The 15,970-nt window shown below is 35.4% G+C and overlaps 1 protein-coding gene across 1 annotated transcript; it reads left to right on the top strand.

The window, feature by feature from the left end:
• Window positions 1–11,289: 11,289 nt before the first annotated feature.
• Window positions 11,290–15,414, top strand: LOC108979196 (LRR receptor-like serine/threonine-protein kinase GSO1). The gene is made up of 7 exons (XM_018949811.2): window positions 11,290–11,338; window positions 12,311–12,469; window positions 12,596–12,670; window positions 12,832–12,996; window positions 13,184–13,690; window positions 14,596–14,736; window positions 15,167–15,414. Exons 1-7 carry the CDS (start codon window positions 11,290–11,292, stop codon window positions 15,412–15,414), a joined length of 1,344 nt encoding a protein of 447 aa, XP_018805356.2.
• The last annotated feature ends 556 nt before the right edge of the window (window positions 15,415–15,970 follow it).

Genomic DNA, 15,970 nt, shown 5'->3' with positions numbered 1-15,970 from the left:
AGCACAAGTCGAGCAAACTCTCTGTATAAGCTTTGCTCGAGCGCATGTCGAATGAACTCTATGTTTGAGTTTCACTCGAGCGTAGGTTGAGCGAACTTCCTATATTTGTTTTGCTCGAGCCGTGTTAAGCTCACTTGACCCTTTTTCACTTTGACACACTTCAACACTTGTTACAATACAATTTTACAAAGGTTTTCACAAGAATATGCCAACACACTCATTTTTACATTAACAAATACGACATTTAGTTGCAACTTGATGAGGCTCAACAAAATGAAGGGGCACCTTCAAATCCGGCCTACATACACTAATTAGTTGGGTCAGTGATCAAGTCAGATAAGAATGCTACCTTATATCTCAAAATTAGAAAGGGTTATCGCATTAAATGTGGCAAATTGCCCTCTCAGAGAACGTTTATGTATCAGGCCACGCTGATCGAAAAATCCAGAGGGGCTACCGCATTAAATGTTGCAACATGATTCCCAAAGGGAGGTCACCAGGAGTAGGAGAAACTACACCAACCTCTGAACAGGATACATATAGCCAAAAAAGAAAGAGTAGGATAAGTACTGGAATTGTTAGGCCACTCGGGGCCTTAATTCTCCTGAATAGCTTGCAAGTGGACCTTCCAAGGTAGGCCTATTAAACTCGTCATCAACACAGTTTGTGGTATTGTCGTTTAACTTCTTGGCCAATCGCACTAAGCTTGAGGTTCTTAAACTCTAGAAACAAAACAATAAAGTTGAAATATAAATCCTATGATCCTATGGATTGGAACCCTTTGTTTTAGCTAAAGATCATTGAGCTGTCTAACTTTAGTTTGAACAATCTCACTGGCAACATTTTGGAATTTCTTCGTGACCAATACTAGTGGATGGATGTGTCATACAATTACTTGGATGGAAACTTCAAGAAAACATTGGCAAGTTTCTTCCAAATTTAAAATATCTAAATTTTTGTTGTGGAATTCCATAAAACTCTGCATATGAATGATGATCAATCTATAAGTATCTCACTTATAATCTTGATTTCGTCCCTCATGTTGGTGCAATTTGTTACAAGACATGAGTTGGAATATAAGTAACTGTTGACGTGGTGTTTGAATTTGACTTGTGTAAGTCTGTCGATGTGGTGTTTGAATTAGAAATATCCCCACACCCTATAAAAAAAAACTATAACTGTGGAGTGTGAAAGTAACTAGTGGTTGATGCATAAAATTCATCTATATCTAAACGTTGAAATTAAGGCATTGGCCTCGTCATGTCTCTATAGCATGAGTAAGATTTGGCATTTTATACTCCGAGTCAACATTTAAGTAAATTTTAGCCACTCAACATTCAAAGTCCCATATTCAATTTCCCTTTTAAAATCCTTCAACTGTGAAACCCACAATACTAGCACCACTGCCAAGCAAGCAAGTTTTAGAAAGAAACAAAGATGGGAGTCTTACAATATTATTTCTCAATGAAAGTTTTGCTGTGGGTTTTAGTGGTTTTTGTTCAAATTTGCGAGCACAAGGGTTGCTTGGAGGAAGAGAGAATTTGTATGCTTCAATTCAAGTCATTTCTTATGTCCAACCCTTAAACTTCTTCAGATCATCTTCTTCCTTCATATGTCAAAGATGACTCAAAGAGTGAGTGTTGCAATTGGGAGTGGGTCATGTGCAACTCCACATCAGATCATGTGATAGAACTATCCCTTGACAATTTAAAATTGTCCCTCGGTAATCCATATTACTACACACCAGAAACTGTTGCTGAGATATGGTCACTAAACATGTCTCTATTCGAGCCTTTCAAGGAGTTAAGAAGTCTTGATTTATCCCTTAATGTGATTAAGGGATGGATATTAGATGAAGGCACTACAACAGAATTTGATTTTTCTAGCCGACGAAACCGTCACAAAAACTTTTTTGTGATGCTTTCGTTCAACTATCACAAAAAGTTTTTTGTGACCATTGGAAGTCTTTTGTGAGATGTAACATTTGAACATGATAATTAAAAATCATCATAGAAAGTAACGTTCGAACGTATAAACCGGCATTCGAACGTTAACCCGACTGATTAACATTCACAGGTAAAAAAGTTGACGTTCGTTGTTTTTGCTTCACATATGATATTTACATTCGAACGTTAACTCAAAGACGTTTGAACGTAACATTCGGATGTTAAATGAGAAGAGAGTTGGAACGTAAAGTTTTTAACATTCAGATGTTAGTTTGTTGTTCGCAAGTATCATTTCTCATCATTCAAACTTTTAGATTGTTTGTGCATTAAAGCGTGTGATTGTAGTGTCTTACGTTCGAACGTTTTGTTCAAATTCTCTGGTATTTTGTTCAAATTTTGATTCAAACGTGAATCAATGTTGGAACGTTTGTTCTTTATGTGCGAACATTATAATCATAAATAGTAATTTTATAAAATTAAAAAGCATACAAATAGTTTCATATTTCACCATAAATGTAATAACTAATAATGTCTTATAGAACTGCAAGAATAGACAATAAAAGTTTCTAATAATGATAATGATAATAATATATTGATCATTTCTTCTTCTTTTCTCACCCATTGCGATCTTGCTGAATTGACATAACACATTCCATCTGGACCATCATCTCTCTCTGCACTTGCTATTAGACTTCAATGTGTATTCTCTCATCGTTGTCTCTTTGTTGCTCCTACAAACGCATATCTAAATTAGACTGTTGTGATAAGAGAGACTCCAACTCCTACTGTCTCGACTTCGTTTGCTCAATTTTTTGGGGGTGTTGCATCTAAATCTTTAGTAAGATTGTTAACTTCCGAAGTCGAGGTCTTGAAAGATGAACCAACACGCTTGAAAGAACGTTCCAAACCTCTTACAAAACCAGATTTGGTCCCGAGCACTTGCGTGAATATATCTATGTCACTAGGAGAGGATTCCTCAAAGTCTGATTGGATCTCAACCATTTTATCCTGCAATTACAACAAAAATATGATAATAAAACTCACATATTAAAAGAAATGAGGAATCAAACATAATATGAATTCACATGTTGCATAATTTATTCATAGAAAATAACATCACTTACATAATTATCTTTAGCGACAAGTTCAACCCACTCATTGTGCTCATCAGTGTGAGTAGCAAGACATGAAAAAGGGAGAAATTTTGAGGATCATCACGTTTCTGACAAAGCCACATAAGTAAATTTAAAAAATAATGTTAGTACTCAAATAAAAGAATATGATAAAAATGAGTGAGAATTAATAAGTTATCAATTACTATTTAATCAGCAAGACATCGGAATGATCTTAAGCCGATGCAATGGTGGATTGTCAAAGCCGTTCTATTCTGTACATTAATAGAACTCAAGTGCTGTAGAAGAAATTAACATTGTTAAATATAATATACTAAGCCAATATAACCTGATAATTAATCTAAACTTTCGAAAAAATCACAACACTTCCTCTAATCGTCTAACTTTTTTTTTTTGAAAAGGAGACTGAACTGCCTCTTTCAATGTTTCGAACTTCTTGAAATGGTTATAGCATCGTCCATTGTGACACCGAAATAATGTAGCCATCAACTTATTCACAGTTTACACATTCTTGCTACGACCAAAATTGAGGTCAAATTCATCCTAAGAAGTTAATTGCGTCAAAAATATAAAACCAAAACATCTCTAAAAACATTTATGTTATATAAACTCACCAGTACATGACTCCGAGTGTGAGATCCTTCACCTCATTCGGAACATCTCTCTATGATCGCACATAAAATTGGGCATAAGCTCGGACTAGTGTGCCGGCATAGGAGGCAAGCGATATTGCATTATCCCATTTGAGATTATATCATCCATATTGCACAAATTTTTTCACTTCTCTACTTTCCACGTCAGTAGAAATTTCAACAGCATATCCCCATAGTTCTCCGAGTATATATATTCACAGAGAAATATTCTCACCTTGTGAATAGTATACCCGCAAAACAAATGTTGAAGATACCGAAATTTCATATTAAATGTGTAAAGTAGGAGTAACAAAAATGTGCAATATAGATAATATAATCTCAAACTATCTACACTGGGCAATTCAAGAATTAGTGAACACCTGAGTGTACACTAATTCCCAAATAGGTGTAAGGTTATTCATGCAATGTCACAAAATCTAACAAATAACATATACATATATACGACACACAAGCTATATCGAGAGTTATTTACTAAGTACGATATTTCTTCCTTAGTACTTTTTTATGCTTTTTGTTTTATTTAATAAGTATGTTATCATGAATTAGCTTTTTGTATGATATCTTATTCATTAATTTATATTAGTATATTTAAATTAAATTAAAGTTAAAGCTATTATTTTTTTTTAAAATATCATTTGTTTTTTATTAGTTATTTCCTAAGTATGTTATTTCTTACTTAGTACTTTTTTATCGTTTTATTTAATAAGTATGCTATCATGAATTAGCTTTTTGTATAATATCTTATTAATTAATTTATATTAGTATATATAAATTAAATTCAAGTTAAATGTATTTTTTTTTTTATCATTTGTTTTTTTATTAGTTATTTACTAAGTATGCTATTTCTTACTTAGTACTCTTTTATCTTATTTGTTTTATTTAATAAGTATGTTATCATGAATTAGTTTTTTGTATAATATCTTATTAATTTATTTATATTAGTATATATAAATTAAATTCAAGTTAAAGCTATTATTTATTAAAAAATATCATTTGGTTTTTATTACTAAGTATGATATTTCTTACTTAGTACTTTTATTGTATAATATCTAATATCTTAATTTATATATGTTATTTATTTATTTATTTATTAATCATTTTTTCTCTACACCTTTTTGTATAATATGATATATATTAATTTATATTAGTATATATAACTTAAACTCAAGTTAAAGTTATTATTTATTTATTAATCATTTATTTTTTATTAGTTATTCTATAGTATAATCTAGCATCCTTGTGCAATATAGTATTTGTTAAAGCTATTATTTACGTAATTGTATCTCCTTCATTCACAACATATTTTCAATTAAATACCAATACATTCACAATGTATTCACAACATATTCTTATTAAATTCACAACATACATATTCACAATATATTCATATATTCACAATATCCAAACATATTCACTTTCAATTATCATCCTACATATTCACAATATCCAAACATATTCACATACTCACATTTTCACATACTTACATACTCACATTTTCACTACAATATTCTAACAAAATTTAGAAATATATCTAGCAATTTCCTTTTACAAATGCCAAGCTTCAAAAATCTCCAACAAATAATCATTCAAACAAAAACACAATACTAGTTAGTACAAATTAAATAATACATAGAAAAATCACAACATAATTCAAATAAATAAATAAAAAATATAATACTAACCTCACAATATTAAGCTCTTTTCTCTCTAACTCTCACTCACTCTAGCTCTCTCTCACTATAATCTCCAAGAGGAAGGAACAGGTTGAAGGCAAATGGATGAATTGCCTTCAACCCATGCGATTAAAACGCCCCAGACTTGCAGCGACAGCGTATTAAAGGCATCCTCAAGCTATTGCAACGACATTTTAAATGAAAAGTCGCTGCAGCAAAATACAGTTCAGTTCGAACGTCACAAGATACGTGAAATTTTGGTTCCCGCTAAAAGAATCACCAAATTTTTAACACCCACAAACATTCAAATGTACAATAGTTCACATGCGAATGTTACGTTAATAATCCCCACAAGAAGCACAAATCACGCAGATTAAGTTTGAACTTATAATTCCAAACGTCTGTACGTTTTGTTGATTATTTCACAGGTGAGGTGACCCATAATTCACATGGGAAAGATCCCGCCATTTTTCCATTCACATTCGCACATCTAGGCGTTACGTTCCCATGCCTACGCATACACGTTCTAACGTAAAAATATCAGTTTCTCTTACAAATAACACGGGAAAAGATCCCACCAAAATTTTAAACATGTTCGCATGTGTAACTCGACGTTCGCACATCAATACAAAACGTTCGAATGTGATACACATATTTATATAAAAATATCAACAATAGTGGTTTATATAACACTAGTGGTATATATATATTTATATATTATTTGCTTATAATATGTTAGTACATAACATTAATCGTTAATTAGAATGTTATTAATTACATAACAATACTATACTAGTGCACTATGTACTAGTATAACTTATATACTAGTATATAGTGTTATTAGTATAGCATATATTATTATCATGAATTAATATGTTAGACAACAAAATTAGTTGATTAAACTAATTAACAACACTAGATAAATAAGTATAGTATATATACTATACTAGTACATAATGTTATTAGTATGGCATATATTATTAGCTTATAATATGTTAGTATATAACATTATTTGTTAATTACACTTTATTAAACTAATTAATAACACTAGGCTAGTATATATAGTATATATACTATCCTAGTGCACTATGTACTAATATAACTTATATACTAGTACATAATGTTTTTAGTATAGCATATATTATTAGCTTATAATATGTTATAAGTACATAACATTAATTTATAATTACATTTTATTATACTAGACTAGTATATATACTATATATACTATACTAGTGCCCTATGTATTAGTATAGATTATAGTACATAATATGCATCATAATATTAATATTGCTTAATTTTTTTTCTTTCTTTCAGGATATGACTCATCTTCTGACGACTATGAAAATGGGGAGAGAAGGAACAAGTGAGGACACGTCTCGAATCGGGGCTCGAATAGTGATGTCTGAACGAGAAGTCATGATCAACCACTTTCACGAACTCATATGGGAGCAAAAGAGTGTTCGAGACGTGTTCGTTACAAAAGGCTGGATGAGTATCTGCACATTGAGGGGTATCACCTCTCAATAGTTTGGGAGTTTTATATAGCGATGTGCTCCATGCCTAAAGATGCATCCTCTCACACCATGACAGTATGCAGTGTTCAATTCGAAGTCTTTACGAATGTCATCGCCGAACTTCTGAGGATCCATCGCGTAGCTAAGATATTGATTGTAGGAGATACTCAGCCTATAAATGGATCCTGAGTAGATGTAGATGTAGGCACTTCTGCATTATCTAATGGCTCAGTTGACCGGTCAAAGGCTGAGGATTCTGATGAGGAGGATGGTGACTGAGATGAGGATTTCTACATCCTTACTAAGAGTGACCGAGATTGGATCGACAGGAAGAACTCCTTCAGCCAAGTACAACTCCTTCATTTTTTTCACATATTGCATCATATTGTTGCAACAAATGTGGATTCTATGGGTCATAAGGCCACATTAAGCCAGACTCGCGCATAGTTCCTTATATGAGTGGCATATGGAGACTCCATCGACTTGCCATTTTGTATTTTTTAGAGGATCCATTATGAGGTGAGTGTCGTCTCCACGGAAAACCTCCCATATGGAGTCCTCATTACCAAGCTATTACTGGCCCGGGGTATGCAACCAAAGGTGGAGGACTGGATGAGTCACCAGATGAGCCCCATCGACATGACCACACACAGTCGGAGCATTAGACAGGGGAGGGGCCATGCTCAACGTCAGCCTAACCCTGTATCAGATCTTGTTCCTCTGACCTAGTTTGAGCCTGGTGTTGGGAATACTAGTCAGCCGTCGACGGGTACATCTATAAGAGATGCGCTACCTACTTGGGTTAGTGCAATAGTCTCAGATATTACTGCGCACATCGACCGAAATGTCACGTCAGTAGAACAAAGTGTTGGAGATTTGATCACTAATGCTCTGCATCGGATAGATATCCTAAATGCAAACGTCAACGCATAGACTGATGATTTTAATAAATATGTAACCAACACGTTCTGAGTATTTTGTACTTTATTTTTATCATATGTAATGAACAATACTATTTAATAGATCTACTATTTTTTAATTTCAATTCTCAATCTTTCTTCAATTAGAAATATCCAACTTTAATATAAAATCAATTAACGTTCGCACATGAGAATCAATAACGTGCAAATGTTGGCATAAAAAATTTTCACGTTTGCATGTAAATAGCCTCCACTTTCTAATGTCCAGAGAACGTTCTAGCGTGAATATGTATACATTCGAACATAATGTATTTCTCATCTACCTTCAATGACGGTTTTCATAAACCATCACAAAAAATGCTTTTGTGACGATTTGGACACTGTCACAATTTACAAACCATCACAAAAACTAATTTCTGTTGTAGCGAGGTATGTTGTGAGGGATGAGCAGTTTCTAAATATATTATGTTATAATTTTAGCTCTCTCACAAAAAAATACTTAAAAAATCAAATTAACATAACTGGTTGTAATATGCAATTAATATTGAACAGCAGACAACCAATTCCCAAAAAAATATATGATTAACGTGATCGGTTTAGTTTTCTATTTAAACAAGTTAGAAACCCGAAATCACAGTATATACACATTTAAGATAAAAAATAAAAGCAAGAATAATAAAAGAAATGCGAAATCAACACAAGAAATTATGTGGTTCGACCCTAATGGTCTACATCCACGGCATGAACAGTCTAAGAGTCTTTATAATTGAAGAATGCATCGAAACTTAAGTTTAAAATCACTTTCAACCATTAATCACAACACAAAATATAGATTGGCTTCCTTGTATTATCCTTTAATGAAACCATACCATAAAACACACTTGATCATTGTTAAAAGGAAAAATGGAGAGAAATATTGGACTGAAAATTGTGTGTTTCGTATTAAGCTTTTCAAATAAATAGATGTACAATGAACTAGCTAAGGAAAGATATATACAAGGAAAGTGGACTAACTTGATTGAGTCCTAAAAATAACCTAATTACAAAAATTGTGTGAGTCTTGATTCGGTGCATGTATGGAAAGAAATAAATCTGTCAATACTCCCCCTTAAGTTGGCGCATGGAGGTCTGTAATGCCCAACTTGCTCGAAAAATGATGAAAAGCTCCTGCCCCAAAGCTTTGGTGAAAATATCCGCAATTTGCTCTTGTGAAGAAGTGTGGACAGCTTTGAGGAGGCCAGAGCGGATTTTGTCACGAATGATATAGCAATCAATCTCAATGTGTCTGGTACGCTCATGAAACACAGGATTGTGTGCAATGTACAGTGTAGATTGATTGTCACAATGTAAACTAAAAGGCTCGGGATGAGAAACACCAAGATCAGTGAGAAGTTGTTTTAACCAAGTGAGTTCACAGGATGTGACGGTTATAGCTCAATATTCAACTTTAGCAGAAGAACGAGAAATTGTACTCTGTTTCTTGATGTGCCATGAGATTGGACTGGTGCCTAACTGAATAAAGTAGCCAATGGTGGAGCGGCAGGTGATGGGGCAGCTGGCCCAATCAGAATCTGTACAGGCCAAAATATGTGTACTGTTAGATGAAGGGAAGAAGATACCTTGGCCGGGGCAACCTTTGAGGTAGCGGAGAACTCTGGTAGCAGCAGTCATGTGGGGAACCCAAGGAGCATGCATGAATTGACTGAGTGTGTTGACGACATAAATAATGTCTGGTCTGGTGATGTTCAGATAGATGAGACGACCGACAAGGCGACGGTAAAGGCCAGGATCAGGAAGGAGATCACCATCTTAAGTAGTAAGCTTCAAATGTTGTTCCATAGGAAAATGAGCAGTCTGTGCACCAAGTTGTCCACTGTCAGAAAGGATGTCGAGGGCATATTTACACTGATTAAGAAAGATGCCTGTGGGAGAGCGAGCAACTTCGAGTCCAAGAAAGTACTTTAGGGAACCGAGGTCCTTTGTCTTGAAATGAGTGGAGAGAATCTTCTTGAAAATCTCAATCTGAGAGAGGTCGTTACCAGCTACTAAGATGTCATCAACGTAAACAAGAACACGAACGATGCTAGTGGAAGTGGTGAGAGTGAACAAAGAATGATCTGCCTGAGATGAACGAAAACTTGCATCAAGAAGCACAGAGGTTAGTTTAAAAAATCAGTTCCGAGAGGCTTGTTTGAGGCCATAGAGGAATTTTTTTAGGCTACAGACGGGGGTCTCCCCCTTAGGACAATATCCAGGTGGTGGGGTCATGTAGACTTCTTCATCGAGATCGCCATGAAAAAAAGCAATGTTGACGTCGAGCTGATGAATAATCCAATTTTTGGTAGCTGCAACTGCCAATAAGCAGCGATCTGTGGTCATTTTGGCGACTGGAGCAAAAGTCTCATGGTAATCAAGGCCTTCAACCTGAGTGTATCATTTGGCAACAAGCCGAGCTTTGTACCTCTCGATGGATCCGTCAGCTTTGAGTTTGGTTTTGAAAACCCATTTGCACCCAATGGGTTTCTTACCAGGAGGAAGAGGCTCAAGAGTCCAGGTGGAATTATCCTCTAAAGCACGAAGGTCAACAGTCATGGCCTCGCACCAGTGTGAGTGGCGGATAGCATCAGTATAGCAAGAGGGTTCAGTACAAGATGTAAGAGCATTCAAATAAGTAATATGTGAGTGAGAAAAACAGGAATATGAAATAAAAGCAAATAAAGGGTGAGCAGTACCTGAAGCCGATGAAGCAGGTGTAGATGTCGTGGGCTCTGCATGTAAGGTGGGACAAATATAGTCTTGAAGGTAGGCAGGTCGAGTAATAGTTCGGCGAGGGCGAGGAGCTGATGGAGAGGGGTTGGGCAAGGTCGTGGGGGACGGAGAATCAGGTGGGACATGAGAGTCAAAAGAGACAGGAGAGTCAAGAGATATAATAGGTTGAGGGACGAGAAGAGGAATAATAGGAGCTGAAAGAGATGGAGTGTCATGAAGATCTTGGAAAGGGAATGTTTGTTCATGGACGGTGACATCTTGGGAGTAGAATTGAGTCTGGAGGTTGTACAGCTTGTAGGCTTTATGTGTGCTTGGATAGCCAAGGAAGACACATTTAGTGGCACGAGGTGAAAACTTGTCGAGATGAGCGCTGAGAGTTTGAGCATAACAAAGACAACCAAATACACGAAGATGATCATAGTTAGGAGTTTTACTGAACAAAATTTCAAAAAGGGATTTATTTTGGAGAGAGCGGCTAGGAGTGCGGTTGATGAGATAGGCTGCAGTGAGGACACAATCACCCCAAAAAGATAGAGGTAAGTGTTCTTCAAAACGAAGACTGTAGACAACATTTTGAAGGTACCGGTGTTTACGCTCCACAACACCATTTTGTTGGGGAGTTTCAACACAGGTACATTCATGAATGATGCCGTGTGTGTGCATGTATGTTTGAAATTGATGGAAAAGAAATTCTTGTCCATTACCAGTTCTAAGAATTTTGACGATGGTGTTAAACTGATAGTGACAAGAGCGAAGAAGTGCATTAAATGGGTGTAAGCCTCAGATTTAAAAGTGATTCTCGTTTTAATCGCATTTTTTGTGATATCCTGGCTCTGATACTATATTAAAAGGAAAAATTGAGAGAAATATTGGACTGAAAATTGTGTGTTTCGTATTAAGCTTTTCAAATAAATAGATGTACAATGAACTTGCTAAGGAAAGATATATACAAGGAAAGTGGACTAATTTGATTGAGTCCTAAAAATAAGCTAATTACAAAAATTGTGTGAGTCTTGATTCGGTGCATGTATGGAAGAAATAAATCTGTCAATAATCATCTCCTAAAGCTCTAATTTGATATTAATAAAATTAGGGTTTGAAAAACTCCTTCCGTTTCTCTCCAGGATCGCGGCTTCAAACTTTTGGTAAAGTGAAATTGTACTCTACGCTTTTCACGAAGGCACACTTGCCTTTATATACAAATCAAATATTTACAAGTTTGTCATAAATCAAATTTTACAAAAGTGCCATTACCATAATGCAAAGAAAGTAAAAACGGCAATGTCGTATACACCACTTTTATTGACACATCTTCAACACCAGATTTTCATTACAATACATATATGTACATAGCACGTGAATTCTACATTAATATTTAGTAATCTAATAAAAATCTTATAAAAAATCTTAATCCTATTGTTATACCCTTTGACCCTGTTCTGATGTGTTGGTATCTCTCCTTAGAAATTTGGGGTTCAGATAAAAATTCTAAACCCCAATTAGATTTCTGTTTTGAATTCAAGTTTTATGAAAACCTCTTTAACAATTTTGTATTAGTATTTTATAAAAATGGCATCCATTTAAAACAGAGTGGTAAACTAATTCAAAGAGTTTAAAGCCACTCAGATATATAAAGTAATTATTTCTTTATTCAATGCATACACTTATTATTATTATTTGTTGTTAAAATGCTTTGCAGGATTGGGAAAGTTCTCAAGCTTAAGAAATCTGGAAAGTTTAAACCTTGGTTATAACTTCTTTGCAAACCATAGTATACTACAATCTTTAGGTGCTATCACTTCGCTCAAGACTTTAAATCTTACTTGGAATGGGCTGGTTGGTTACTTTCCAGCCCAAGGTAAGTCTCTTATATCTTATATTATCAAATGAGGGCATTTAGAATTTCATACTTTTTCTAGTACTATATATTATTGGACAGATATATTTCCAACTTATTTTTCTATATCTTTAATTTGGAATGTAGCATTAGTTGGGTTGAGAAACTTGAACACGCTGGATATAAGCAACAATGGATTCAATGGTACCCTGCCAAATCAAGGCAAGTGTTATTTTAATTTGAGAAGGAAGATCAGGAGCCCTTTAACAGTGGGTTAGAAACATTGATGCTTGAAGTGATATCTTTGAAGAGCAAATTCAAATAATTTTCTTGATAAAGTTGTATTAATTTGTGTTCCTGATCTTCCAATAATTTTCTTGCAGGTTTCAAGAGGCTGGCGGTGCTGAAAAACTTGGAGACATTGATCCTCGATGAAAATGACTTCGATGACAGCATCTTACCATCTCTGAGTAGGCTTACATCCCTTACGACACTGAGTCTTGCAAATAATAAAGATTTGGGTTTGGGAAGACAAGGAAATGAGGAAGGTATGAATTGTTTGAAGTATTGGTGTCCAAAGGTCTGAATCTTTCATGTGGTTTCCTAAGCTCTAAAACATTAATATTCTTCAAATGACTAATTCTAGCTTGATCAAGCTTGCCAGCAATATTCCTACAGTTCTCCTCAACCAGCATGAGTTGGAAGTAATTGATCTCTCTTATAATATGTTGACAGGAAGCTTGCCGAATTGGTTGGTTGCAAACAATACGAGATTAAGAGGCCTAGATCTTCAGGATAATTTCTTTGTGGGTCATTTACATTTCCAACTACAGCAGCACACTTATATTTCTCGGATGGATGTCTCGAGCAATCACATGGAGGGAAAACTTCAAGAAAAGATTGGGAAGATGTGTCCAAATTTAAACCATCTAAATCTTTCCCATAATTGTTTTGAAGGTAATCTTCCTTTCTCAATTGGTGACATGACTATTTTGGAAGCCATAGATTTGTCCTTCAATGAATTCTCGGTTGAAATCCCAAGAGAATTGGCTAGCAATGCGTCAGAGGTGACGGATTTGAACCTTGGTTATAATAACTTTCATGGCGAAATCTTATTAGAGCAATTGAAGTCAACATCGACCTTGCAAATGAGTGGAAATCAATTCACCAGTATTCTACCGGTGCATAATTCAAGGAATTGTTACTTAAATTATTTAGATATCAGCCACAACGACATCTCAGGTACGATCCCCAAAGTGTTCGGAAACATTACATACTTCGAGACTCTTCCCATGGCTAACAATAGTTTTTATGGTCAAATCCCATGCAAACTAAGTGCGAAAAAAGTACTTTAGACCTTTCCCATAACTTATTTACAGGACCTTTACCTGTTTGCTTGAATCTACCAGAGCTTGAACACCTATATTTGCAAGGGAACAAGTTCACATGATCAATACCGAAAGTTCTATTCACTTCCTCATGTCTTTTGACATTGAACATGAGAGACAATAGATTTTTAGGTAGCATCTCTGTTGAAATCAAACAAATTCAAGATTAAAAAGTACTTTTGTTGAGTGGCAATCGTTTCACCGATATAATCTTGAATCAGTTGTGTTTGTTAAAGATGATAAGCATAATGGATCTTTTCAAAAATGCTTTTTCTGGGACCACACCGCAATGCTTTAACAATATATATTTTGGGAAGATAGGGGCTACTCATTTTGACTATTTTATTAGAGAAGGTGGTTTTTCGAATCTACATAGGTTACCTTACATGTATAAAGGTTTCCTAGAGAAGAATGTCAAAATGTACCATAATTTTGATGGGGAAGTAAAGATTGAGTTTGTAACCAAATATAGGTCCCTCTCTTATAAGGGTTCTGTACTTGCGCATATGTTTGGATTGGATTTGTCATGCAACAACCTAACAGGGGGCATTCCACTGGAATTAGGGCAAATATCTTCAATCATTGCATTGAACTTATCTTATAATCAATTGGATGGTACAATTCCAAAAACATTCTCAAACTTGGCTCTCTTGGAAAGCTTAGATCTCTCTCATAATAGTTTGAGGGGAGAAATTCCTTCAAAATTGATTGATCTAAACTTTCTTGCGGTATTCAACATGGCTCACAACAACTTATCAGGTAAAGTTCCAGATATGAAAGCACAATTTGGAACATTTGAGAAAAGCAGCTATGAAGGAAACCTATTTCTCTATGGACCACCACTAGATAAAAGTTGCACCAAAGTAAACAAGTCAGATCCAAGACCAACCCAATTTCTCGGTATCTTACATCATTTTCTTCTTTAGTGTTATGAGTCTTCTCTATATTAATCCTTGTTGGCTACAAAGATGCTACAACTTCATGGAAGATCTTATATTTTCTTGTTATTATTTTGTTTTTGATACCTCAAAAAGGTTGTCAAATTGTCTATGCAATTAAGATACATTGATTTTCTTTTGAAATTGATGGCTTTCTAAATCTGTCTTCCAAGTGCAGAAGCTATCAAAGTAGTACGTGGATGAGTTTCATGGTCATTTCCACAGGGACAATAGTATTCATGATGAGCAAACATATAATGAAGTATATTTTGTGTGAGGAACTTGTTTGTGAAAGGGCTATTTACAATTTCATACTTTTTGTAGTATATATTATTGGACAAATATATTTCCAACTTATTTTTCTATATCTTTAATTTGGAATGCTGCATTAGTTGGGTTGAGAAACTTGAACACGGTGGACATAAGCAACAATGGCTTCATTGGTACCCTGCCAAATCAAGGCAAATGTTGGTTTAATTGGAGAAGGAAGATCGTGACTATACGCAGTGTTTCTATTGAGATTTCACAAGATGTCATCGCCGAGCACCTCGGAATTCATCAAGGAGTTGAGACATCTGCATACGCTACATCCCGTGACAATGTAGCCACTTCTGCATCATCTACTGGCCACCCATTTTAGCCAACATGAGCCAGAGATGCAGACCGGTCAAAGGCCAAGGATACTGGCCTTGAGGCTCGGGATGATGACCGAGATGAGAATTTCTACATCCTCATCGGGAGGGACCGCATGCAGATCGAGGGGAAGAACACATTCAACCAGAACCATCTGCTACATTTCTTCCGCATGTTGCACCTTATTGTTGCAACAAATGTAGATCTTGTGGCACACAAAACCACATTTAGTCTGCTTTGGGCACAGTTTTTTATACGAGTGGCATGTGGAAATCCCATAAATTTGCCACTTCACATCTTTGAGAGGATCCGTTACTAGGCGAGCATTGTCTCCACAGATAATCTCTCATACGGTGTCCTGATCAGCTGGCTATTATTTGTACAGGGAGTGCCAACTCAGGTAGAGGAGCGGGTCAAAGATCATATGAGCCCCCTCGACATGACCATGCATCGACGTAGCATTGGACAGGCTAGGGGACGTCAGCCATCCCTGTAGAGAATCTAGTTCCTCCGATGCAGCCTGAGCCAGGTCATGTGGGGAAGAGTAGCCAACAGCCGTCGAG

The sequence above is a fragment of the Juglans regia genome, chromosome 7 (assembly GCF_001411555.2).
Source record: "Juglans regia cultivar Chandler chromosome 7, Walnut 2.0, whole genome shotgun sequence".
Taxonomy (NCBI): domain Eukaryota; kingdom Viridiplantae; phylum Streptophyta; class Magnoliopsida; order Fagales; family Juglandaceae; genus Juglans; species Juglans regia.
The sequence above is the reverse complement of the archived record's forward strand: the minus strand, read 5'-3'. Positions and strand labels throughout refer to the sequence as shown.